This window comes from Pempheris klunzingeri, chromosome 20 (assembly GCF_042242105.1).
Source record: "Pempheris klunzingeri isolate RE-2024b chromosome 20, fPemKlu1.hap1, whole genome shotgun sequence".
Taxonomy (NCBI): Eukaryota; Metazoa; Chordata; class Actinopteri; order Acropomatiformes; family Pempheridae; genus Pempheris; species Pempheris klunzingeri.
Window position 1 is genome coordinate 1846835 of NC_092031.1, and position 27996 is coordinate 1874830.

At 42.6% G+C, this 27996-nt stretch overlaps 1 protein-coding gene across 1 annotated transcript in view; it reads right to left on the reverse strand.

The window, feature by feature from the left end:
* Nucleotides 1–2456: 2456 nt before the first annotated feature.
* aatkb (apoptosis-associated tyrosine kinase b) overlaps nucleotides 2457–27996 on the reverse strand; it is a 48397-nt gene continuing 22857 nt past the window's right edge. The window contains exons 2-14 of the mRNA XM_070851220.1: nucleotides 27462–27595; nucleotides 20406–20547; nucleotides 15070–15149; nucleotides 14305–14423; nucleotides 13663–13750; nucleotides 11377–11510; nucleotides 10809–10893; nucleotides 9906–10027; nucleotides 9579–9728; nucleotides 5958–9465; nucleotides 5729–5858; nucleotides 5421–5627; nucleotides 2457–4776 (exon numbers count right to left, since the gene is read on the reverse strand). Coding sequence (XP_070707321.1) covers nucleotides 4748–4776; nucleotides 5421–5627; nucleotides 5729–5858; nucleotides 5958–9465; nucleotides 9579–9728; nucleotides 9906–10027; nucleotides 10809–10893; nucleotides 11377–11510; nucleotides 13663–13750; nucleotides 14305–14423; nucleotides 15070–15149; nucleotides 20406–20547; nucleotides 27462–27595 — 4928 coding nt within the window. The 3' untranslated portion in view covers nucleotides 2457–4747. The remainder of the gene's footprint in view (nucleotides 4777–5420; nucleotides 5628–5728; nucleotides 5859–5957; nucleotides 9466–9578; nucleotides 9729–9905; nucleotides 10028–10808; nucleotides 10894–11376; nucleotides 11511–13662; nucleotides 13751–14304; nucleotides 14424–15069; nucleotides 15150–20405; nucleotides 20548–27461; nucleotides 27596–27996) is intronic.

Below are 27996 nucleotides of genomic sequence, written 5' to 3' on the forward strand. Positions count from 1 at the left end.
TACACACACTCATAAAACACAAAAGTCTATTATTTGTCTGAACAAAGATTGATAATCTAAAGTACAACAAGTAAGATGTTTCAGCAGATGGTGGAGAGAAACAAAAAGCACTGAAACACACCAGAGAAAATAGAGAGAGAGAAAAATTAACAGTATCTTCTGAATAAATTTGTGCTGAGTGATTTCATCAAAACTGATAAGCACAATACTAGTAGTACTGTATCTTCATCTAATTGTATACTCGCAGGAAATCTTATATTCTGTAATATTAGGTATAAGCAGCTCTGCAGGTGACCTACAGAATGATGAACTGTCTTCTCAGAGCTCATTGATTTGATGTTTGATAAATATTGTGTACAAGCAAGTTTATAAGATCTTCATAAAGCAGCAGAGAAATATTCAGCAACACAATCAACAGGAGAAGCACTTCATGATTACATATTGACAGGCAATCAGGATCACTGATAAAGGTTGTTATTAGTTAGACTCAGCTGATATTTACAGAAGCCGAGAACGACCACGCTTGTTTTTTTTTAATGCCGTTACCTCGAGATCACAAGATAATCGACCCTTTATCACGAGGAATGTGATAAATCAGATCACGAGTGGTATGCCAGCATACACAGGTAGTGTCTTCACTACTGATCGAAGCTGAAAACGTTTGGTGCGTTGATCAATAACGGGACCACATCGATGTGTGGCCCACACAGAATGTAGACTCATTTTTGTTTGTTCATTTATTTTTACTGAATTGACGTAAAACACTTTGGGAGAAATATTCTGTTTGTCTGTTGTAAATGGGTTTGTGGTTTGATGACTTCGTTATCTCAAGATAACAAAGCTTGTTTTCTGGAGATAACAGAAAATGATTAACTCGTGATCTTGAGGTAACGGCATTGAAAAAGTTGCAAGCACGGCTCTTAACGACTTCCGTATGTCAGCCTGTTGTTGATTTGAGTTTGAGCGTCATTGGTCTGGGTTTTGAGACACATTATGTGTCTCTTAAATGTCTGCATCCACCCCAACACAACGGAGATGAACTGAGTGTAGTTTGTGGTGCTCACAGTGTCCTGATTACTATGTTTAATCAACAGTTTTCAGTGAGACTACTGTCTTCTGGAGATACTGTCCCTATGAAAACTCTGCAGAGTTACAGGGAAGCTGCTGAGCACCAATAATGAAATCCCATTTCCCTCTGTTATGTTGGGGTGGAGACAGGAATCTTAAAGGTGTTTAAACTTAAGACCTGGACAACATCTGGCTGGCTAAATACTACTACTGGACACAGTTTTCTCATAATTTCAGTAAATCGACTCTTTAATTTTGCCTCCTGTTAATCCGATGGAGGTGAGAATATGTATGAGTTGTTAACATTTTAGATGGAAGGTATTGAGTGAATTCCCCTCCACAATTCAGAAACTTAAAATTAAGGACCGAGAGGTTGAAAGTAAATTCTAAAAATGTACGCTGGTTTTCAAAGAGCATTAGATTTGAATGTCTGAATGAGCTTCATACTTACAATGTTAGCAGTGTAATACTTTAAACCAGACAGTTTCTATTTAAAGTTTCACAGCTTGTTTTGCAGACGAGGGTGGATAGCTTCATTTAACTGTTTCTAAGAGTGAAGGGGAATTCACCTCATGATTAGTTTCTTATCATAGACAGTTAAGCAAATTATATTTTGAAGAGTAACTCATATGTTGAATGTAGGACATGTGTTACTGTACTGATCTGTGGGCTGAAGTCTGTTAACCTCTGGCCAACTCAGATCTTTGGTACTGGTTACCACACCCAATTTGCCTAAGATGGCGTTGCAGGATTGCACATTGGGAAGTACTGAAGCACCACGTTAATCACCAGATGGCAGTGAGAGCAGAGTTGTCAAGCTGGGTGTCGTTACTCGTTAAGTATTAGCACCTCAAATCTAAAAACTGATAAAACCTGCATCAGTGTAACTCCAAGTGATACATTAAGACTAATACAGTACAAATCTGAACATGTCAAAACCTGAATCATTATGTGATTTGATGGCAAACAGTGTCTGTTTTTCGATTTTAATTTTGAGAATAAAGAATCAAGTATTTACCCATAGTGTGCTGTATGGCTTGTATGTACTGTGTCATGACTGACTGACCGACCACCAGACATCAACAAGCGTCATTCCCCTTTAACCTTTATGCTCTCAGTTGTGCGTAGAAGAGCACTTCCTGCTCCTATTGGTCAGTTTTCTTCTGTCCCAGCTGCAGCTCACACACTGCAGAGGAGAAAACAAGCTGCTGCTCTGCGATCGTTAGGTAAAGATTTGTTCATGCATATCTACGAATACACACACCAACCACTTTCTTCATGAGGAGCTCCTAATTAACTAATTCTGTTCTGAATTCTGTTCTCTCCTCGTGTGAGCATAGAATAGTCTCTTTTAAAAGACAATGAATAAATGCTGGAAAGACATAAGATGTGTAAAACAGACTTTATTTATATTTGATAGAAGGTACAGAAAGTAATGATGTGACCAGGTCAGTGTGGGGGCACATGTAACTGACAGCATCCCAAATCAAAGCTGCTGTGATGTTCCTCCTCCCTGTCTCCATTCTGGGGTAAAAACACCACCTGTTGCCCCTGGACCACAACACAGCATCTCTTTGGCAACAATAAACATAAGAGACATTTTTTTAACCTTCCTTCCTTCACAGTTATAGTACATCAGTACTTCTAAAAGGAGTTTTGTCGAGATACAAAAATATTACGGACAGCCGTCTAGATGGTTCGATGCTAAACTGTTACAGAATATTAAAGCCCCGGAGGGCAAACAAACACTTAGAGGACGTTACATGTTGATCGCTGGGCGTTTTAAAAGGTGACGTCCCTCTTCTCTGAGGCTCACTTTCCATTTCAGTTCCTTACATTTACACACACAGAAAGCAAAGCATCGTAACATGTCATGGTCTATCGCCTTTTAAACAAGCTCCTCAGACAAACAGGACTCAACACTGAATCGATCTTTTCCACCTAAAAGCAACATGGCTCCACAAGTTTGTTGTTACATATTTCACTCAAGTTTTCTAGCGGTATAAAAATCTCATTCTGTCGCCGTTTCAATGTGGTGCACAGTTTAGTCTTCCTGTTTTATATGTAAATAACACAAACTGTGAATCGTAACAAACTGTTGAATCTGAAAAGGTTCCGCTTCTGATACCAAAAGAAGCTCAGTGTAGCCAATGTACAGCAAGTGACTGGTCTTATTTTTCTTACAAACAGATAACATGGTAGAAATGGGCAGAAGCTGAGAAACACTGGATACATAATGTGCCGATTTACATATGCAGAAGCACGTTTGTTCAGACTAACCCCTGTGCAGACAAAAATAGAATTTAGCTGTCTTTTTCATACTGTTGTGTAGGTTTGGATTTTTAATTATTGGCCAGTAGTGTTGGTCAATATGAGTATACATGCTGAGGATAAAAGGATCTTTGCACCAAGGTATCTATCTCTTTAATATCTCTGCTTATACTTGGTCATTTTGAATTGTTGCAAATCCCTGTGCATTACTGTTTTCTGACAATATTGGATTTACTGGACCTTTGCTTCAATGTGATGAGGAACAGTGATATGTCTGGTATTTAGGTTCAAATTAGACATTTTATCTATTAACTATCACCAAGATTTAAACCATTATCGCATTATTACATATACTGTAAAAACCCATATTGTCTAAATCCTGAATATCTCCTCCTGCTGCCAATTTGTTTTGGACCTGGAACAATGAAAATGGACTTCCATGACCAACTGTCCCCATTTGTCTCTAAGCAATACATTCCTATAGATACTGCTTTTTAATTACTCTAAATCATGCATTTCTATATTTGAAAAAGCCTGTTTAAAACTTAAGTGACTTCCTTCACCGTAGTGACAATGGTGTGCCTCGTCACAACAAAGAGGGGCTGGTAGTAATGCTCGTGCTGGCAATCGATTCGGTGGAGAGAATGAGCCACGATATTTATGTAAAATGGTACAATAGTGATGTTGATACAAAAAAAAGGAAGAAAAAAGTAGTCACGAAATATCAGGTTGTCCAGGTTCGATCAGCTGTTCCTACAAAAAACATTCTGTAACCAGACAGGTCCCTTAAACTTCCATTTGTCCGTCTTTAGTGCGTCTAAACCCAAATACTGACATTACATTACTTGTGATACCTCAAGGATTCATGTTGATATTCATTAAGACAAGTAAAGCAGTTTCCTAAAAAGTACAAAGTCCGTGGAGCTGTACAGTCTTGTTCAAAGTGCTGATCCAGAAAGTTGACGCTGCGTCTTTTACACTTAGAAAGTTTGCACAGTTTTCTATTTCTATAAATCCAGGTGGTTCCACACTCTCATGAATGCTACCTATTGTAAATTAAAAGGTGAAAGAGGTGGCAAATGTGATTCTTTCCAAAGGTCTGTCCTTCCATTTCATCTCTTTAATCCAAAAAAATAAGCAGAATTCAACATAGAAGTTCCCCTGCTTTCATAGATTCTTTACATAATAAATACAGTATATATTAATATTCTGTAAATTTATATATTAACCATACAGTTTTTCCATTAATCTAAACAGCTTGGGTTGGTCCTACATGGTGGTAAGACAGACTTTCAAAAGTGTCCACAGGCGATAAGAGGCACTGTCTTGTGTTTCTAAAACCTGACGTTAAGAAATGAACCAGAAGTCATGCTAGCAGGCCAGAGAGGCAGTAAATATCCGCAGCTTCTTACTCTTTGTCTCCATCCTCGCTGCTTCCTGCAAGAGACAGAACGAGGCAGAGAGGATTAATGAACACAAGTGTTCTTTACAGGCTACCAGGCAGCTTCCTCCCTCAAAATGTTGGCAGATTTCTATGAAATTCTGCAAAAAAAAGTGTATTATCTCATTAGTGCAGTTTGTTTTACTGTAATTTAGTCTTTGGCAGTATGTCATAGCCAATAATTGCATCTTTAACAGGCCAGTTTCTCAGACTGGGATTAAGTCCAATACAATATTAGAGTGGATTTTTAATACCATATTAGATAAAACATGTCCGAACATGATTAATCTAAATCCATACCAATTCCTAGAGTTAAGAGTCATTGCTTGAATTAAGTTTAAATTCAGATGTCTGTTTGTAACCAAGTACTCTCACTAATCTAATTTGATTAGTCCATGACTCCAGAGACAGGGCATAGCTAACACATATCTAACAAGTTTCAGAAAGCCAGAATTAACTATTCTAGATTAAGGCCCACTCCTGCATTAATTTACACCCTGTTTTGGAAACCAGCTCAATATGTTGTCTGTGTGCTCACAGAGATGATTTGATATTCATACCTTACCCGTGTGTCTGTGATTCACAGGTTTAGTAGCTTTGAACATTTGAACAGTTGATTGGTTATTTAGAGGGGACCCACCTCCTGCGGAGTCCATGTCGGAGTCAGAGATGTGAGTGATGGAGAAACGGGACACGTTGGAGGGGGAGACTGTGAAGCGGGAGTATTGTACAGTTGGTTTCGGCTCTGCACTTTTAGGGATTGTGCGGGGTGGAGGGGAGTCCGATGCCCCAGGAGATGTTGGTAGAGGGAGCAGGGGGAAGTCGTCCTCCCACTCATACCCTGCACCTGAGAGCAGAGCGTGAAAAGACATTTAAGAAATTATACTTGCTGAGAAAAGAAGCTTTCTTGATGTTGAAACAAGCAGCCCTCTCTATTCTTGTACTTACTCTCCTCTGAGACGTTCCCATCTGAAGAGTCATCTGAGGCATTAACCCTTTCTTGGGATTTGCTCAGTGAACTCTGAGCCTCTGCTCCCAAAGAGAAGCCATGCTCAGCCAGCTCCTTAGTTGGGCTTTCCTGTTGGCAGTGAAGAAAATGATAGCAGTTATTAGACAGACTTAACATCAGATGTGGGCAGGTGAGTCTGTTTCTGCTGTGTAGGCTGCCGTCACTCACCTGATCAAACAGATAGACGGTGACATCGTCAAAAAAAGACACCGTCTTCTTGCGTTCGAGCACCTCGTCTAGGTTCTCTGATGTGAGCAGGGTTGGCATCTTAAGGAGGCTGCGCAGTTTGTGGGTGTCACTGTTGTCACTCACCACGATGGGCACAGGGTGACACTCGTCTTCGCTCTCCTCCCCTCCGCTCTGTTCCTGCACACTGTAGGTCCGCAGCTCCTCATCAGACTCGTCGCTGTCATCGGTGTCACCATCCTCCTCATCCGCCTCCTCCCCATCGGCCGGGGACACCCGGCCCTCGGTTGCCGGGAGTGCAGGGGGAGAGGTGGATGGTGGCGGAGGAGAGGAAGAAGAAAACCGTTTGGTGCTTGCTGTGTGCTGCAAGGCCACCTCGTCTTTGGGTAAAGTTTGTGGAATATCACCGGATATCCCTGATGGCCTGTTTTCAATTGTCTCGATCGCTGGCTCATCTGTTGTCTCTAAATCTTGAACAGAGTTTTTTATATCCTCCTCCTCCTCCTCCTCTACCGTCATGTTGGACATACAGTCTCCGTTTAGGGCACCAAGAGCTTCTTCCATTGCCCCCACCACCTCTGCTGCCCAGTCTCCAAGGGAAGAGCTCTCTTCCTGAGATGGCCATTCGTCCAGTCCACTCTCTGCTACTGACGCAGTGTCAGAGGGTTCCAGATGAAGCCCCGATGCCTCATCCTGGCCACACTCTTCTGTCAAGTATGCCTCCATCTCAGGTGGAGTGGAGGACTCTGTTCCACCAATTATTACACGTTTCATTTCAAGATTTATGTCTTTATTCACTTTTTTTTCTCCCATTTGCTGCTCCTTTTCAACATGTTGTTCATCTCTTAAAGTTTCTGGCAATTCTTCCCCTTCGTCCCTACACTGCCTTTCATTCTCATAGTCTGAAAAGTAGGCAGAGTCTCTGTATGGAGTTTGATCGCTCAGTGGTAAAAGGATGTCGTCGCCTGTCTGTGAGACTCCTAAGGACAAATCTTCACCCAATGATGGTTCACCCTCTGTGGGCACCACTTCAGCCTCCGCTCCATGCTCCTCCTGCACTTTGTCTTCTTCCAGGCCTGTATCGAGGGGAGGCTTCCCCAGAGGTTGTTCACGGGGTTCATGGGGCTCTTTGGGTACAAACTCAGGGCTCTCGTTGTTCTCTGTGTCATATCCACTGTCCATAGCTTTGGGTGAGCTGGAAGGGTGGGAGGAGGCAGGGCTGAATCCTTCACAAGACCCGGCTGCAGATGGCAGATCCATGGAATCCATGGAATCCGGAGTCCCTACCTGCTTCTGTAGCGACTTGAAGGCGGGAGAGGCATTCAGCTCACTGGACTCATCGGCGAAGATGCCTGATGTAACATCAGTGATATCATCTGTGATGTCGTCGTCCTCGTCATCGTCACTGCAGTCAAGGATGTCTGCCAGGCTGACGCTGGAGCCTCCTCGGTCAACGCCGCTATCAACGGCTTGACTCAACTCTGACTGCGGATCTGTTAGGGCCACCATCACATGCATGTTGTCAGCAGGAGGCGGAGTGGTTTTAGTCATCGTCAGGGTCACCTCTTCTATTTTAGGCTCTGTCAGTTTTTGCATGATTGGATTTTCTTTGATTATATCCTCCCTCTTCTCTTTGAATAGTGCATCATCAAATATGAGGTCAACATACTGCCCTCTGCTGTCCTCATTCTTTATCAAGGCAGGTTTGGCCACAATGGGACCACCTGGAGCCGGTGATAGATTGATCATCTCCTCATTGCTCGGGATGTCAATGACCTTATCACTGATGTAGTTGCTGTGACTGTAGCTGTGACTGTAGCTGTTGTTTCTGACTAGCAAGCCCGTGAGTGGGTCGACAAAGTGCGAGTGGCAGCACTCTCCTGATGCCGGTACCTGAGTCTCGCCGTCATGGCACAGGTAGATGTAGGCATTGCAGTTGTCTGCTGGCACCATTGTGTGATGTTTACTCAGACTAAGGCAGGCACTGTTATCTTTGTCCTGGTGTGGCTCAAGATAGTCAATGGGTTTGGGAAGAGAGTGGAAAGCCAGGCTGTGCTCCTCTGGCCAGGAGTCTTCAATGTCTGTACTTGGCATTGTGTAGTGGAAATCTACATAAGCATCCTGTCTGCAGCTGTGGCTGGCCCGTCTGTGGTGACCCACACTGCTGTGGCGGTGTTTTGAAGGCCAAGTGTTGCAGGTGTGTCTCTCGACAAATATGTCCTCTTCTTCATCCTCTGAATCACTGTCTCTGTGCCCCCCGATGAAGAGTGCCCCCTCTGTCTCCATGTTAATACTGACAGAGTGGCTGTGGTGCCTGCTGTGGCTGGGCATAGTCTTCCTCAGGGAGCCCATCATGTCGTAGTAGCCCCCCGTCACGTTCTTTCCTAGGATGGACATCTGACTTGTGTCCAGATATGCGTCTCTGTAGGCCTGTTGCGGCGGACTGTTTATGGAGGGGGATATACCTAGTGGGTTCTCCAGCTCACCCAAGGCCTGACGCAGGTTCCTTGACCCCCAACTTTCCAGATGATGCTCACTGGATGATTCACCTCCAATCAGATAGGGATCTATTCCCAAAGGAGGCGAATGCTCATAGTAGTAACCCCCATCTCTGTCTTTATAGGACACATAGTGACTAGATTCCCAGGGTCGTAGTGGGCTGCTGTCCGACACTTGCCCTAAAAGGGGCTCCATCGTGAGGGAGATAGCAGGACTTGAGTCATTTGAGTCGTACACGTCTGACTTATGGATGTCTGCTGACCAATACGGACCCATGTTCTTAGCCTGTGATGGGCAGGCCATGCATTCACCTGAGTCGGCACTCCCGGTCAGAAAACTCCCACTGCTGCCCTGGTAGTCTGGACTGTAGGAGCATATGGTATAGTCTGGATCAATACCGCAGTCTACTGGCTCCTCTATGCGGATGTAGTATTCGCTGCTTACTGATGGGCTATGGGCACTGAGGACGGGAAGAATGCCTGGAGCATGGAGATGTTTTGGTTGGTAGTAAGATGGAGAAACTCCATGGTTGAGGCTCTCCAATGGGCAACCTCCCACAATGCCCCCCGGTGGGTAAAATGCTTCCTGACAATGATGGCTGACCGGAGCCAGGGCACTAGAGGAGTCCGGGGCTCTGTATGACTGGTCTGCCCTGGCTTGCTCCCACTTGTACTCAAAGTTCAGGCCATGGCTGGTCTCAGTGACTGTTAGTATATCATCCCCAGACTCTGAGTGGTAGCCGTCACCGGCTGAAAATTGCTCAAGGAGAGGGAAAGAGGAGGAGGCCGATGAGGGGTGATCTCGTGACATTGCAGAGGCACCGTGGTGATTATTGAATCCAGTATTGGGACGTAGGGAGTTCCATCGCCTCTCAAAGTCCTCTTCAGCCTCGCTGGCTCCCTTGGCACACAGGTAGCTGAGCAGCAAGTGGACTTCCTCTGCATTGGGCCTCTGGTCAGGCTGGAGCCAGCAGAACTGCATCACCTCATACCTGAGGAGCACAAACACACGAAACAAATGCTATTTTGCTGTGTTTGTTCTTCTTGTGAGGGACTGTTAAACATCTTAAAACTGTTTCTAAATGTGTCTCAGCAGGGGTCTCACCAGCGCTCAGCCAGGGGCACTTTGAGCAGCGGTTTCGGCAGTCGCAGCTGCTGCTCCCTCACAGCGTAGGTCAGTACTTGTCTGTCAGAGTAGTGTCTGTACGGCTGGTTGCCCAGCTCAAACAGCTCCCAGATAGTCACACCCAGAGACCTAAGACACAAGATGACATGGACATTGTGAATATGACACATAAAACGGTAATCGGAACATGTCATACCGTCTCACCTCCTTCATGTTTCTATTCATGGTTATGATTAGGGTAATAAATATCTAAGAAAATATCATAAAAGTGACTTAAGTAAGTGTGTGTGTTTGTGTTCATCTTACCACATGTTGCTCTGTGGGTTCTGGTCAGCCACCAGTAGGTTTCCATGCACCTCATCAACCGTCTCTGGAGCAATCCAACGCAGCGGCACGTACACCTGATCTGAAGTCACGTAGTAGTCGTCCTGACAGGGTAAATTGTTATCAGGTTGGCAGCGATGAGAGAAGAGAATCACACACTGGAATTTAGTTTTATTCACTGATATCAGCTGCACGCTAAAACGATTCAATTCATAAATCTTAAAAACACCTGTTTACATCTGTTTGTAGCTGCATAGCACCTGAGGGACTTGTACTTTACTTGAGTCTTTTCTTTGCATCCTGCTTCTACTTTACTACATTTATCTGACAACCTTGGTCACTTTACAAATCAAGATTTTTGCACACAAAACATATGAAGAGTTTATAAAATCTGATTAGTTTGAATCTGTTTTGTTGTATAAATTAAACTATCCAACAATATATACAAGTATTGCTAGATGATTAGCCACAGAAAATTAATTTGCAAAGATTTGGATCATTTTTCCATGTTAAAAAAATCATGTTCTCAGCTTCTGAAGTGAGTACTTTTACTTTTAATACTGTAAGTGCATTTTCCTCATTATAATTGCATGCTCTACTCAAGTAAAATGTTCAGTGGAGGCTTTATACTCGCAAAGGATTATTTTTACAGTGTGGTATTAGCACTTTTACTTAAGTAAAAGATCTGAATGCTTCTTCCGCCACTGCTTGTTTCATTAATTCACTCAAGCATTCGTTTACTCAGCGTTTGCCTCTTTGCCCCCTAATGGTCTCTGCTTATCTATTTCTCACTCCACCTCTGCCAGACAAATTAAATTATTTACTGACAAAATAATTTTGTTTGCATATTATACGGTGTGCATGTTAAGCTTCTGATAAACAGACCTTGTACTTGGTATGGGACAGACCATAATCTCCAATCTTCACTGAGACATTAGCAGTCAGCAAGCAGTTCCTCAAAGCCAGGTCACTGGTGACAGAGCAGGCGAAGGGAGAAGGAAGGGAGAAACAGTCATTACACCTCTTCATTACTTACAAACATGCAAAACAAGATCAGAACATTGCGGGAGGTTTATATTACTTGAGGAACAAAAATATTTCGTGGCCCTGGATGCAAAAACACTGACTGATTGCAAGATCATCTTTTAGAGTTGGCCTTATTCAACACTGATATCTCTCACAAGTCACATATCAACTTCAACTCCCGTCTCTGAAAAAGCTGCGGCAGACTGAGTGGAGGTTTGAGTTGTTCTGGAGATGAAGGGTCACCGCCTGCAACAAAATCACTGATGCTGGAGTCTGTAAGGAGCACTCAGGCAGCACCAGGATATTGTTCCAGGAAGTAACCGAGAAGCAAAAGGCAGATTGCACTGATCGTAGCAAGATACTGGCTAGGCTTTGAGTTCTAATTCTGACACCTGTGTGATATTTAATACTGGAGAGCGCTCGCTACCTGTGTATGAAGTTGTGTTTGTGCATGTGCATGAGTCCTGAGGCGATGTCACAGGCCATCCGTTGAAGAATCAAGGGCTCTGGGGTAATGGTTTCTGCGGCCCTGCAGCTTCGGAGATATCCCTTCATGTCCCCCTGCACACAGTAGAGAAAGAAAACCACTAGAGGGCAGTCCTGTCATTGCACCGTGCCTACTGGGACACCATTGATCAGCTTTCTGTAACGCAGGTATATTTGAACATGTTTTGTCATCATCCTTGAAATACTTCTGCTTTATCTTAAAAATATACCATACTGTGCAAAAGTTTCAGGCGGGTGTAAAGAAACGCTGTAAAGTAAGAATGCTTTTATCAATTTACAAAATGCAAAGTGAGTTAACAGAAGAAAAATCTAAATCAAATCAACATTGTTCCGCTCTCCTGCCCTGCTGCTACAGCCAAATGTGTAAAATTTTGACTCATCGGTTCAGAACGCCTGCGAGTCGATTGGCCGTGTTTCCACATCGGAGGTTTGGCTTTTTGGTCGCAGTTCTACCATGAAGACCACTTCTGGCCAGAGCTGATGGCAAGTGAGCACAGTGTGTCTTTCGTCTGCTCTGAAATCCTTGCATAGGAGAGACCTTGGTGATGCAGCATAACCACCTGGTGTCTTGTTGCTGTGCTCAGTCTGAACATGATGACCTGTGACATGAATCTGTCTCCCACAACCTCACCTTGGTAGCAGAGTTTGGCTGTTCCTCACCCAGTTTTAAGCCTCCTACAGCTGTTTCTGCTTCAGTTAATTACTGTGTTTCAACCTTATGATCATTAGCATCTGTTTATAACTGGTTAATCATACACCTATGATCCTACAAACTCGTGACTTTGTGCAGGTGTACCTAGAAGAATGAACGCTGTTTTGAAGGTAAAGGGTGGTCACACCGAATTTTGATTTTTCTTCACTTCCACTGTGGACTGAATTAAAGATTGATAGATGTGAAGAGGCAGGAAGCCAGTTCTTAGTTCTCTGATTACTTCAATATCAACACAAATGTCAGTGTTAAATCCACTGAGTCTGAGGAGCTGATAAAGGCTTCCAGGCTGCAGTCGGAGCCGTACAAGTGTAGCGTGACTTATTGATGACTTTGGGCTTGCCTGCCAAATATTTACAGTAACTGCCAAGAATATTTGTTATTGCCAAAAGTAATTATCCAGAAAATCCCATAAATGACATATATTACAAGAAGTTTTCAATCCATTTAATGTATTTAATGAGTTTCAAGATAGAATGCAGTCTTTCAATTAAATGCAAAGGTCAGAAGACTTGGCAGGGCTTTCAAAAACTACATATCTCACAGTGATTATTTCAAGGCACTCACTGCAACTAAAATGGTAAAATCTAATGGCGCTTTTCCACTAGTACCTACTCGGCTCGACTCGACTCGACTCGGTTTGGTTCCATTACAGTAGTACCACCTCAAAGTGGGCGGGGTCATCATAGCAAGGCGGCCCGAAACTCCGGTGTCGTCATTGGTATGCGACACAAACACAAACACAACTAAGGACGTGGAGCGTTTGGTTTGTGTGTATCCGTTTACCTCGTGCACAGAAATAATAAAAAACGCCCGCTCTGTTTCCGGGGTTTTAAAAATGGCGGGTTTCTTCTCGCTCTCATGACTCATCCAGTGGCGTCACTCCCTGGCCAATCAGTGGCCTGCAGTATGTTGACGTCACATTTTCAGCTCGACTCAACTCGCTTGGAACCCCGGAAGAGGAGGTACTAAAATACTGACTTACATACTAATTACGTCACTGGAGTTTCGGGCCGCGTTGCTATGACGACCCCCCACTTTGAGGTGGTACACTACTGTAATGGCAAAGCAACCAAACCAAACCGAGTCGAGTTGAGCCGAGCTAAAACTGTGTGATGGAAAAGCGCCATAATATAAAAACATTTACACCACCTGAGTGATTTTATTGAAAAATTAAAATTCTTAAATGAAATTACAGATTTCCAACAGAAGAAGACAGCAGGATTGTGGCTTGACATATTAGTATTAACTTTAGAAATTTAATCTTTATTGATATCTTTTACACATAGTTTAAGCCCTTCTCCCAACCAGAGCTATTATAGTTTTGTATTTTCCATTAGTTTTTATTCTTTATTTCATTTTTTTACTTTCAATTCAGTTTAGTTTAAGTTGGTTTCCATAGCGGGTTTGCTTGGTTTTTAGGTTAGTTTCTATTGTAATATTGTAGTTTTTAAGTTTTGTTTGAGTTAACCATTGCTTGTGGAATTGGATACCCACCAGTGGACAAAACTCCATCACCAGCAGGTACGGAGTGACCTCAGTGCACTGGGCCAAACACTGCACCAGGGCAGGGTGCTGGAGGGCACTAGAGAGCAGAGGAGGAGAGGAAGAGAGGAAGAGCGTGAGACCGAGTTTTGACACATGACACACTGTTTGTGTCAGTAAAAACAACACCAGCATATTAATTGTGAAAATTCATCTGACAAATTAATAGTATTTGTGAACATATATTACATATTGTACACAAATTCTAAATAATGCTATGTGATCAATGTAAAATGCAAAAGGCCCTGCTTGTCCTTTCAAGGCTATGGTAGAAACATGGCGGTTCAATATGTCGGGCTACATGGAAGAGGACTCACTCCCTAAGTAAGTTTAAAGGGCTCGAAAACACAACAACTCTTATTTCCACCAGGGTATAATCACCTGAAACTAATTATGAATATTAAATTCAATTTCTGCTAAAAGATCCCCCTAAATCACACACACTGCTTCTTTAAAAGGACACGCTGAATCATAAAAGTGTCATAAAGTCATAAAAATGTCTACAAGTAATAAATGTGTGTGTAATAAATTACTGATGGAGACAGAAAGACAGAAATCCAACCATAAAGATGGCTGACGGAGATAAATGTGTACCGGTAAGGCTGTGCTTCCTCCAGGAAGTGCATCTGGTCCTGCACGCTTGCGCTGGCTTTGAGTTCCTTCACCACCACTTGGGTGGTGTTTAGGCCTGAGTTCACCTCCCCAAGCAAAACCTGAAACCACGCAGATAGAGAGAAGTAAGCAAAGAAAACTACACAGATGCACGTACACAAACCCATTGAACATGGAGTGGGAGTGACCGTCACACAAAGACAGACAAACAGACATGCAGGAGTACGGCAAAGAGAATTCAAAGACGGGCGGTGCAGAGACAGAAAAATGCAGACAAACAGATGGACATACCCAGTCAAGGTAGACAAGGATGGAGAAGACGGATGTATGTTCATGAGTGAACAGTATGAGTTGGAAAAGGAAGAGAAACAGACAAAGAGACAGAGAGCGAGAGAGAACGACAACAACATGTTATCTGGTTGTAAAAGCACCATACAGCACCACATGGTTCGACCTGCAGTGGGGGGCTATTACTTTGAACATTTTACCAGCGATAAACGAATCACTTCTGGGACAAGCTGACATCAAAGGTGCGAGAATCAGGATTGCATTATACACCCTGACATTACAGGTAACTCAGTGTGTCGGCCATTTTTGACTGCTGTGATTCCAGCTGTGCTCAGAAATGAAGTCAAAGACTAACAGCCATGATGTGAGACTCACTGATGCTCAGTTTCATCTTCCTGGCAGGTGTCAAAAACCACCAGCAGGAGGTTATGAGGTCTGAAGTGTCAGAAGTGGGCTTACCTTCCCAAACCAGCCATTCCCGATCTCTTTCAGGTAGAGAAGACTATGGCGGCTGAGATCTGTGGATTTCAGGAGTTGGACTGAAGGAAAAGAAGAAAGGAAAAGGTGTTGTGATCTTTTTAAATCCAGTGATTCAGCATACGTCAGCCCATTCACTACAAATCATCCAAATCATATTATACTGCGATACAGCTAACAAACCACACTAATGTTTCAAAAATGTAGGCAGCCATTGGCTCCCATTAATGTCCACAAGCTATGAAAATCTATTAGTAGACTCTTCCATCCATCTCACGGAACATCAAGTCTGCCTTCAGTTTGATCAAAGCTACATTATCATAATGATATATATATATATATATAAAACAACTGTATAACAAGCATTTGAAAATAGTAAAGGAAATGTAAAGTTTACATGATTATGGTTCTGTGATCTACTTCAACTTAAGAAAAGATCACTCTCAAAGATCTTGTTCTCTTTAGCAGCACCTATGTCCTAATTACAAGTGTCTTAAATTAATTTGTTTCATTTTGATTGGATTTGCACTCGTTGGGCTTTTCTCTGTTTGTTCGGTCATAGTAACTCAGCAGAGACCAGAGAGAACCTCTTCAGCCTGACCTCTCATGGACGCCTCTTTTCCCTGGAGATGTAACACCAAGAATACTGCTAAAGGAGGGGCAGCCATCAGTGGGCCAGTCACCGCGGTGTCCGGTGATTCGATGATTCGATGAATTACATTTATTTATTTCCACTCACCTTAAAAAAAACGAGTTGACTGAACTAGCTTTGAAAAGTTTGTTAAAAGTCTGAGCATTATTTGTAAAAACTGGGGTAAACTTGAGGAAACACATTTGAGGAAACTTTCACAGTCATTACGTTCTTTCTCTTGTAGTTGTTTTTTTGTAAATGAGACAAAGGTGGCATACTGTAGAGAAGACAAGCCTTCATCATGGTTAGCAATGTTATCCATGTTTCTTTAGAAATAAAATAAGTTGAAGAAAAAATTAAGACAATATTGAAATCATCCTGAGAATAACTAGAAGTTTAAAGTTGGTTTGACATGACACGATAATAATTATTGATTTTACTAATTTGCTAAATTCATACACCCTGGCATAGTTACTTTTTTGAAAATGCAAAAGCCAGGTTACAGTTGATGAATCATATAACTCGTAAAAAAAAATCCACAAAGCTCATATAACACATATAACAGTAATATGAGAGAACGCACCATGTCCAGCTTCTTAAGTGGCCACTGCAGAATCCATTCTTTGTCCAACTGATTGTTGTTAACTGTTTCTAAAATGAAATATCCGAACATGCCAGTGAACGTTGCCCATGGTCCCGGAGTCCAGTCTTATTCTATATGGTGCCAACTCTGGGGCAGATCTGTCTGACTGTCCTCCAAGCCCCTGATGCATCTCTGTCACCATCCCCTGATGACCCGAGTCCTTCCTGTCTGCTGAACATGCCTGACCATCCTGTCCCAGCTCGGCCAAATGAAATGGTACTGACGACAACACCCCGCCCTCCCCCATCTGCAGCTCCGTCCCTCACCCCTCACCCTCTAGCCCTTTATTTTTCTCTGTGTGATTCTGGGGGCAGAGACAGACAGGCAGATCTTTGTGGTGCTCGTCTTCCCCCACCAGACTGCCACACAGTCCAGTCACTGTGTGGAGGCCATATTGGACACCCCTGTCTCTTTCCCCCGGACTGGTCATTCCTTACACCCACTCACGCTCTCCTTGGCCTGAAGCAGAATAACCACCATTGTCTGGCTGCTTGGGGCAGCATGGCACCAGCTAGGACCAGTTAGTATTCACACACTGGGGCTATTATCCACCAGCTCCATGACATAGGAATGAACTGGGGTTTGGAGATAACAGTGGCAAGCCGTGGGTCCCACCTACGCCAGCATGTTAACCTCATGGAACGATGGGAAACATTTCTTATATAAGAAATACTATCATATTTTCCAATGGCTCCACTGGTCTAATTCTTAGTATAAGATCTTTACGTGCCCAGCTGAGATCTAGTATAAGATCTTTACGTGCCCAGCTGAGATCTAGAATAAGATCTTTACGTGCCCAGCTGAGATCTAGTATAAGATCTTCACGTGCCCAGCTGAGATCTAGTATAAGATCTTTACGTGCCCAGCTGAGATCTAGTATAAGATCTTTACATGCCCAGCTGAGATCTAGTATAAGATCTTTACATGCCCAGCTGAGATCTAGTATAAGATCTTTACGTGTCCAGCTGAGATCTAGAATAAGATCTTTACGTGCCCAGCTGAGATCTAGTATAAGATCTTCACGTGCCCAGCTGAGATCTAGTATAAGATCTTTACGTGCCCAGCTGAGATCTAGTATAAGATCTTTACATGCCCAGCTGAGATCTAGTATAAGATCTTTACGTGTCCAGCTGAGATCTAGTATAAGATCTTTACGTGTCCAGCTGAGATCTAGTATAAGATCTTTACGTGCCCAGCTGAGATCTAGTATAAGATCTTTACGTGTCCAGCTGAGATCTAGTATTTTACCATCCTTTTTTCTTTCATGTGTTACTAGAAGATGTAGGTTTTGTCTTCAATCCATCCCATGGTTGGGTCAGAAATTGCATGACACAATGAAATGAAAATAAACTAACTAACTAATTGTTTTTGGTCTTGTCTTTTTGTCCGTTTCCTAGCAGGAGGTCTAAACAGAATCTGCAGATTACGATTAAATGTGGTAGAAAAGTCATGGCTCAGGGAACAAAACACTTTTGGTGCGGACAAGGAGATAATAATACAGGGTAATACAGGACCCTGATATACCATACAAGTTCCCGATTACCCTGGTAGGATCTCAGATCTGTTTACAGCTGAAACACTAACTCAGTCTCCATTCAGACCTGTCTGGTCTTTTCTTAGCTGTGCAATGGTGAGCATCTCTCTCTGAAGGATGCGTCTAACTTAATTGCTTCAGTAGCCAGGATGTCTTTAGAGAGATGCACAGCAGCTAAATCGCTCACAGCCTAATGGAATTCCCATTATACTCTTCTAGTCCAGTGCATCCCAGCCCTGTGTCTGCTGAGGTGCTGAGCTGCAGTGCTGTCCTCAGACAATGATTTAAATGCATTTATGACGATTGCTCATTCTTGTTGCATAACTCAATTAGAAACGGTGTCATGCAGGCGAGGATTTAGAGGTTGATGTGAGTGATTGTGTGATGTTATTCAGCAGAATTGAAAGCGTTTGTTGGAAGGATGCATAGAAAACAAATGGGAGGGAGTATAAGTTTGTGTGTGTGTGTGTGTGTCTACATGAACATGACACCCTTTGTGTGTTTCTATGTGTGTGTAGCTGTTCAAATGTCCTCTCCGAGTGGGTGTGTGAGAGAGCTCCATTAGTCTTTGCAGTGCAGCCTGCAGCACAGAACAGCTGCATCAGGGTGGGTCCTGGGGACTGGGCCACTGACTGTGCCAAGCTCTTACAGTGCTGGTGTTTCATTAGGAACTCCACCTATCCACACAGTCCTTCGACAGCCCCAGTGCGCCGCAGGATGACAGAGGAGATGGGAACATCGGCTGAGAGTAACAAGACTTGCTCATTGCTGCTAAGTACTTGAACTCCAACTCTGCTCTCAGGATTCGTTAGAGAATCGAAATCTGAGACCTGCACCAACGGCTTAAAAGCAACCGCAAGGCCTCCTTTCTCATAAACCCTTTTTAAATCTTGATAACTGCTTGTCATATATATTCATATAGCTTTATATATTCAGCTTTAACTTCATCTGGGGAATTTGTTGGAAAAAAAGGCAAAATCCAGATAAAGATATCTGGAGCAGTAGCTCATGAATATATGAAAAAAAAGAGAGATTTCTTCGTGAGAACCAACAGAGAATGATGGCTCCATTTCAGCCAATCCATTTCTCACTAAAAATGTTTAATAAAAAACAATTTCCCGTCTTGATGTCACTGGGTGAGGCAGTCCTTAAGGTACAGTTATGAATCCCTGACCTCTGCCTGTACTGTAATAATACCATATGGTTTCTATTATACTCACAGAAGACAAAAGCATATGTTAAAGGGCCAGTTTACCCAAATCATAGAACACAGTGAGACAGTCGTGATTTATAGGTTTTGAAATATCTACTTCTGATACTTCTCCCACCAGGAACTATCTTTTTCCCTGGACTGAACACCACAAATGAAATTCCATCAACCTTCCTTGTATTGGCCTCAAGTTTTATTGTATCAAAGCTTCCTCAAATAAAGCCACACCCATCTGCATGGCTAAATACCACTAGGAGTAAGTCAGAGGATGTATTCTCAGTGATTTGGGTGATCCAACATCATTCGTTCCTTTATACACCGCCTGTTTAACTAGTGTGGGTAAAACCGTATGAATGTAAAACACTAAAATGTTCAAATCAATTCTGTTTGAGCTTTGATGCAGAGTTAACTGCGTGGGCATGATCCATTAGGTCTCATCACACTGGTGTCACAAGTTTATCGGCCAGCATCAGCCCATTAATTCACACAAGGACCATTGTCGCAAAGGCACAGGCAAAGAGAGAGGAAGAAAGCGACAGTGAAAGAGGAATATTCTCACTGGGGTTTTGTGCTCTTGCATGCCTCACATTCCAACAAGCAGCAGCGTAGGCTGGCCGCCTGGACGTTATTATGCAACAGGCAGATGTTTGTGGGAGAGAGTGAAAGTTAAAGAGCATGGAGTTCATTCTGTGGGGACCTGCAGCGAGGGACTGAGGGATAGGTGGACGCCCAGCTGACTGAGGCCAGTGTCAGGGCGGTGCTCACTCCAGGGACAGACTCTGACTAATGCCAGCTCTCCGTGCTCTTACATTACTCTCACACCCTTGAAATCTGCTCGCATGCGTAAGGCTCTCGCACTTTTACAGAACTACTGGAATGCATGCGTCAGTTTGTGGCAAAAGAAACTGAAGGTGTAAATTACAAAGCATTGATTAACCTTCAAAAATGATGTCATGATTGGATATTCTTTGACTGCCCATTCATCCTCTATTTCATCCCTTTCAACAGCAGTGAAAGAGTATAAATCTAAATGTAGAGTGAAAAAAAAAGAAAACAGAAGTAGAGGACCAGGTTTAACACAGTAAATATCCCTGCGTGATTATTTAAATCCCATGACACCACTTTTTTAATGGCTGAATCATTGCAAATACAAAATTACGAATGTCTGCCTGATTTTCTCTCTTTCAAATTTCACATTTCTGTGGGTTTATTACCTGCTATTGCCTGTTTACAGCCACTGATAGAGCTGGCAGAGTCTAAGAGGTCAAATTGAAATTAACTGAAGTGTTTATTGACTCACCTGATCGAGTGGGCTGCTTGGCCACAGGCAGGGACACCTCTGTGAGTGGCAGGATGTAGACGTCTGGGCTGCCCTGGGAGGCCGGCGAGGCCAGAGTGGACATATCTGCATGGTATTCCTCCCCGTCCACATTCTTGAATTCCTGCAAAGTACATACACAAATACACGAAGAGGTCAAAGGTCATGCAGGTCACAGATGTGAGGATATGAAGATGAACGTGCGTGAACGTAAAAATGTAGGAAGCGATAAAAAATGTGGATGATAGTTTTGCTCGACGACCACTGAAGCCGGACCGAGATGAACCGAGGCGAGCTGTGCCTGGTTCAGTGTTTGTGACATTATTTGGAACATCATAGTGTAAACAAAGCCAGTGAAGATTATTTGTACGAAGATTACATGTATCTCAATCTCCTACTTTGCAATTAAGCCTGATGATTTTAGTGCTGAGAGGCTTTCTGGAAGCAACCAGAGAAAAGTCTGGCAGAAGAGCCTCTGTGACTCATTTTTAATTTGGAAATATATTTCAAATGTTTTCATATCAATATTGACAATGAGCACATGATAGCACAATGAAAAAAGAAAAGATAAAGGACTTTTGACTTGATTTACTGCACTTCTATAAGCTGCCATCTGTGTCACAGGCCTCAGGTGGCAGCAAGCAGGTGTCTGATCAATAACTCTTCACAACTCTGAGCAGCAGAGTGAGATTAGTGTTTGCACAAGAGACCTTGACAGACTGATCACAATCACATCGCTGAGAGTAAAGATCTTCTATGGTTGTAACCATAAATTGAAAGAAACTGAACAAAGGGATCTGTAAATTGAGAACCTGTTCAGAATATTAATAGAAGCTGCTTTGAAATGTTTTTCCAAGAAGCAGCTGAAAACAACTGTCAAATCAAATCCAACATATGGAAACAGTAACATACAAACTACTAAGATGATGAGGATGAGATAAATAAAGCACTCTCCAAAGGCCGAAAGTGGAAGATTTACTAATCCTAGTTTTCAAATCACTACTGTTGTGGTCTCCCTCCCGTTCAGACAGATTTCCAGCAGACCTGGCCTGGGTCGGGCCAGCCGCATTCGTTAATCTAATATGGGGCAGGTTGGATACGACGACTGACAGAACAGCGTTGTTGAGGCATTTTAGTAAACAACCAAGATGGCTGCTGCTGCTGCTGCTGATGATGATGATGTGATACGTTCTGTTGAATTCACTATTGTGTCAGCATTAAACCAACTGGATGGTGGTTTTTTTTTCTCTAAAACAGGAGCAACTGTTCTTAAAGTTTTTTATTGATAAGAAAGATGAGTCTCACAGGATTTGGTAATGCCACACATTTTGTTGCTCTGATTGGTTATGGGTCTATCCAATTGTGTGTAAAGAGGCATTTTGATCTGCACATGTTGAGAACGCCCCTTTGGAAACTGAAAATAAACTGACAGGTTCCAGGCAAATTCACATTTACAAACTGGTCTGCTGATGTCAGGCTAAGGTTGTTTGGCTTAAGACCAACATTCACTTATTAGGAATTATTAGTAAAAATGTGTAAAGAAATAAGCCAATCACTCTCCGAGGCACACTGCAGGGTTTTCTATGTTATTGTAGTGTGATACTTTAAGGCCTGGGTTGGATGAACAGTGAGGAGCCACTGACAGATTCCTTCTGCCTGCAGAAAGTCATAGAGACACATCGCAGGATGGAGCAGGGGACGAAGAGGGGAGGGAGTTGGCTTTATCCACAGACCCGGATGTCAGAATAAAAGTTTCTTGGATGGGAGCTGGAGAGCATCGGGGTCCCTGTACTGGAAAAATGTGACCTGCTGCAGCCCCCGACAACACCCACACAAACACACACTCACACACATAAACACCTCCATCCCACACTTCACCCCGTCCCCCCCTAGAATGCGAGCTCATACACACAACACAGACCCTCCCTCAGCCTCAGATCCAAATCTTCACACGGCCCTGCTCGCCCTCCCATTCAACATGTGGTTTCACTCTCCGCAGCGACACACACACACACACACACACACACTGTGACAGACACACTCACACACATGCAAGCAGCAGTAATATCTCTCATTTCTTCTCATGGCTGTAAAAGGCATCAAAACTAGGCCTGAAATGACTGAATATTGTTTTGATTAATCAATTAATCCATTAGTAGAAAGAAAAAAATCAATATATAGAAATAAAATCTCAAGACAATTCCCCGGAGAGCAGTGACATATTCAAATGGTATCAGGGATATAACGATGATATAAAACAGACAAAAGCAGTAAATCAAATTTAAGAAGCTGAAACACTGAATGTCTCGCAGTTTTTCTGTTTATCCACCAGCAGAAAATGCTTCAAGCATGAAAAGTGTTTAAAAACAAAAAAGCAAAACGGCTCAGCTTTCTGGAAATCTGCTAAAAAGACCAGATTAAATGAAGTGATGATAGAAAACCATTACAAATCCTATTATTTGATTCTTACACTGTCCATCAAACTGAACTCGCCTGCTGGTAAAATAAGCAGCCGATGAAGGCTCAGTGTTTCTGTGACCCCACAGCATCTCCTGTTTGCTTACCTTTCCTCAGAGGCCACAGGCAGTGATAACTTGTCAAACCCCTTCAGCTTTAGTTACAGCGTCTCAACCTCTTCCTGGTTCTTGCATCCATAAATACACACATACCTGCACACACACGCATACACACACACACACACTCTGTGGCCCCCCCGGGGTTCCCATTTGTGTGATGGGTGGAGGGCAGCAGGAGGTTGGCGGTGCCAGGAAGAGCGGCTGCAGCAAAAGGCATCATCGTTGTGCAGAGAGAGTCTCATTGTTGAGTCCAGAGAGGAGGAAGGAGAGGAAGAGGCTTTGTATCTGACCACTGAGTGTCCCCAGGATCTGCTGGGGATGAAGGGATGGAGTGAGAGAAAATGGGAAGGGGGTGGTGGGAGGGTGGGGAGGGTGGGGGTAGAAGGAGGAGCATCCTCTCCAAGTTCACAGGCGAGACCAAACCTGTGGTCGTCTCATGAGGGAGAGAAGAGAAATTGAGCCCCCACAAAAATGTGCGGGAGAAAAAAAACAAGTGGGAGGAGGGGGTGAGGGGTTCACATACTATACATGTGACATCACTTGCTCTCTTCCTCTCATTTTCTCCCTCTCTCTTTCTCCCAAAAGCCAAAGAACATCTGCAGGGCAGTCTCCTTCCCCATTAAACCAAGAAACACACACACACTTTATATATTTTGTCATCACTATACTTGTGAGGGCCGTTCGCTGACTACTTTCATGAACGTGTCCTTCAGTTAGATCACTAAGGGCTTGGTATTAACCTTCACTCTGACCTCAGACTGACTGCAGTGTCCTTATTTCAGCCCTCTACAGTAGGAAGTAATTCAGCAGTTAAACTTGATTGTGATGTTGTTCGTGTCCTGTGAGAAACCTAAAGTCAACATTGACTTATCAATAACCATTATAGTTAATGGTTCTCATTAATAAGTGAGTTATGATTTGTCTGTGTTACATTTGTTTTATTTTTAGCTTTATTAATGCATGTAACATAACATAACCTCAATCGGTTTTTTATATCTCAAAAGCCCTTGAAATATCTCATATTAAGATCAAAGGAGAATGTTAGGAATAAAAAACATATTGTAGGCCCAAGTGCTGCTTTTGAGTCCCAGTCCACTCTAAATCAGGTCGATAAACCCCTTGATCCTCAATACTAGTGTTTATTTAAATCTATTATCTGTGAACCTCACAAATGAAAAGACATTTGAGGGACTTAATTCAGATATTTAATGAACCCTGGATTGGAAGAGTGAGTCTGTAGATTATGGGATATAAATTTGTTTACAATCTTTAAAAAAAACTAATGTGTAGCAGATTCTGCTCATCATTTCGGTAATTTTAGAGTCATATCAAATACAGGTACTGAAACATCAAGCAGATCGATTAAATTATTCATTTATTTCTTGAAAGGATTAGTTTGGGATTTGGCAAATAACCTTGTTTACTTTCTTGCAGAGGTTTAGATAAGAGCATGAGAAGAACTCTCATCCCTCTGTATGAAGATACAGCCAGCAGCAGGTTATCTCAGCTTATCATGAATACTAAAAACAAGGGGAAGCAGCTATCCTGGCTCAGTACAACATAAACCAAATCTGCATACCTGAACCTCTACAGCTCACTGATTATTAAAATATGTCTTATTTATTTAATCTGCACACACAAACACCAAAGTGTTCAGGAGTAATTCCTGGCAGGCACAACAAATATCTTCTCATCTGACTCTCAGCGAGACAGTGAAAAGTATATTTCCTTCAAGCATCCAAAAACTGATTTTCAGTTTAAAGAGTTTTCAGAGTAAAGAATTGCATTGTTTTTCAAAGAACTTTTTCAGAATCTGCAGCTGTGGCATTCATACACGATGTGAGCAATGACAAATGTGCTAGCGTCCTAAGAAAGGGAGAGTTTTAATGCTAAAACCAAGTCCAACCCACATTAGAACATGAGAGGAAATTCCTCATATTTCCATCACTATCTGTAGAACACAGAGAGCTTTTCTCTATCGTCTCTCTTTTTTTTTTTTTTTCTGAAATCCCCTCTTCCTGCTCTGGGAGAGACTGTGTCTAAGACTGTGTCTAATTCCAGATGGGGCCTCTAGGCCGGATGCACTATAGGCTCATGGGTATGCCCTTCCTCACGCCCTCGCGCCCTCTCTCTTCCCCCTCCTCCCCCTCCTCCCACCCTGGCCCCTTCATCGGACACACCCTGACAGGTCCGAACTGGGTGGTCCTACCAGCTGAAGACACAAACCAGACCTGAGGCATATCATACATACAATAAATCTTCGATTGATCGCTATTCCTTGCATACAAACTGGAAACAACTCAAGATGCACGATTATAAACAAGCACTGTGTTCAAAAAAAGGACAGGATGTTATGTAATAGGCACTTCTGTTTCTTAAGACACATTCAATGTGGAGAGGAGATTTAAATAAAGACAGACTGAGGGTGCAGAAGAGTGAAGAGAAAAGATGAAGTTGTACCCAAGGTGATAATTTCTCTTTATTAAAACCGTCTTTCAAGTCCCTGAGTCTGTCAGAACAGTCATCAGACAGGTTTATTCATGTGCTTCTCTTCAGAGTGTCGCAGTGGCATAAAAGTCTGTGCAATTTCCTCTGTGACTTGAATTATGTTAAGACTTTACATAATGTCACATAAATAATTAAGCTGGAGAATGAATCCTGTTCTTGGGACAGTGTATGATGCGATAAAGTAATCAAAACAATAATCTTAATCCTAACCCAACCTTAACCATAACCTTCCTTTTTTCAAATCTGATAATGGAATACTTTTGATGGATAATATAATACTTTAAGAATTCAAGAGTGTTACATAGATTGGATTGGAAATAAAAGAATGACTATGAGGTTAAAGTGCAGACACTGAGCACCATACCGCCATATGTACATGTGCAGGAACTCAAGGAAGTGCAAGTACATCCTAGAGATTTTGAGTGGGTGATCTACCTCCTCCTTGGGATACTAATCCAGGTCAGATAAGCTTACAAATCATTGACAGGTGCTCGGCTGTTGCATTATTTTCCTTAATGTAAATTTCAAATTCTACATAGTCTAGAGTTAACTTTTGCATGCAAGAAACCAGCGTGTAAATGTTTTAATTGTTGTGTGTTTTCAGTGGGCTAACAGTTTTACATAGATGAGATAAAAAAAGACCCTCTGTGTTGTGTTTTTAGTGACCAGTAAAGTTACTCTGTGGAGATTTTTACCACTAGTAGTGCTGTGAAGTAACATTTTCATGACAGGGTCCCCATTTTGTTTGTATCTTGTGGAAGGAGAGGACAAATATGTGCACAAGCACTCGGGTGACGTGATACACTTCCCGCTGACTGCAGGGCCGGTGATGTAAATGTGCAGTGCATGCAGGCTATATGTCATCCTTCATCTTCAAGCTTTTTGACAGCTGCTGGTAATGTGCCAAGAAATATAGCAACAGACCAGCAAATACGAGTAAGAAGGAGAAGACTGCTAGTCCATGCGGATGTAAAGTATGCCAGATTCAAAATATACAAAAAAAAAGGAATGGATTCAAGACCTTTCAACAGAATAAGATGTGACACGCTGACTGTAAACAAAAGCATTTGTTCACCTGCACAAGGGCAAAAGTTTGAACGTGCAGGTGAATCAGCAGGAACACACTGCACTCACTAATGTTCACATACAGACAGGACATAAACTGACACTTGGAAGAAATACAGACACACATTTAAAATCATTTTGTAGTCATATGCACAGCCACACCATTCAACCAATCTACACACACACACACACACACACACACACACACACACGGACAAAACTTTATGGATATCTACACAGACTTAGATTCATTTCCTGGGGCCTAACCCTAAACATAACAACTACTTGCTTAAACCTAAAGCTTACCCTAACCCTAACCACCGAACCAAAAATCTATGTTTTCTCCAACTGGGGACATGGCTTTTGTCCCCAGGTGTACAAGCAGTCCCCAGTCAACTGGTCTCAAGTCTGGCGTGTCCCTGAAAGTGACCTAAGTCACAAACACTCACTCTGTATTCCTTGCTCTCTGTTCTATTTTCTGCGGTGCCGTGACCCATTTCGGTGCACTGCTCAGAAATGGGGTCTAAATCAGCGTCACAAGATGGTCCTGAAAAGCTGCAGGCTTCCTGCCGCTCCGTAAACACCACTATTATGTCTGCTATTCTACTTCCCATCAACATTCTCTAGGCATTAATGGCTGGAGATCTTGTGTAATGAATATAATGGACATTCAATGAACGTTCCATGTTCAGGTCATTTGCAGTAACGCTCTGGGGCAAAGAGAGTTAGAGTGCTTATCTATATGCAAGACTCCATGAAAACTTTATATGATTTAATGCGTGTGTTGAGGGTGCAGAGGTTTGTCAGTTTGCCTCATATTTTTTTCATGCTTCATGCAGGAGTTGATGTGAAACTGCGTTCTGTGCATCAGCTCAAAGGAGACGCCCACCTTGAAGCCGAACTTGCCCTTCTTGCAGCAGAGGCAGGCCAGCATGAGAAAGACAAAGGTGAAGAGGCCTGAGAGGGAGATGGCTACCACAGCCAGGGACGACGACCAGGACATGTCACTCAGTGGAGCACCATCTGCAGGAAACATCAAGTGTTACAGACACACAGGATATTAGCTGAGGCATTAAACTCTAGTATGAGACTCACAAATGTTTGTATGGACTAAATTATTGGGATCAAATGCATATTAAATGACATATAATATAATGACATATGAGAGAAATTAGATTACAACAATGAACAAATGACTTAAATTTAAATTGATTCACTGCTGAATACAAGTAGATGTGTTGCATCACCTCATTTATAATGCATGATATGGGTGCTCATAAACTTATTGCTTTACCAGCAGATCTTACATTTCTGCATGTTTGATTTATACCTTGCCATAAAGGTTTTGCTCAGAATGAAGCTCTGAAACATCACAGCTCTGCAGGAATTATTCACAGCACAAACAACAACTTAAAAACTTCTCG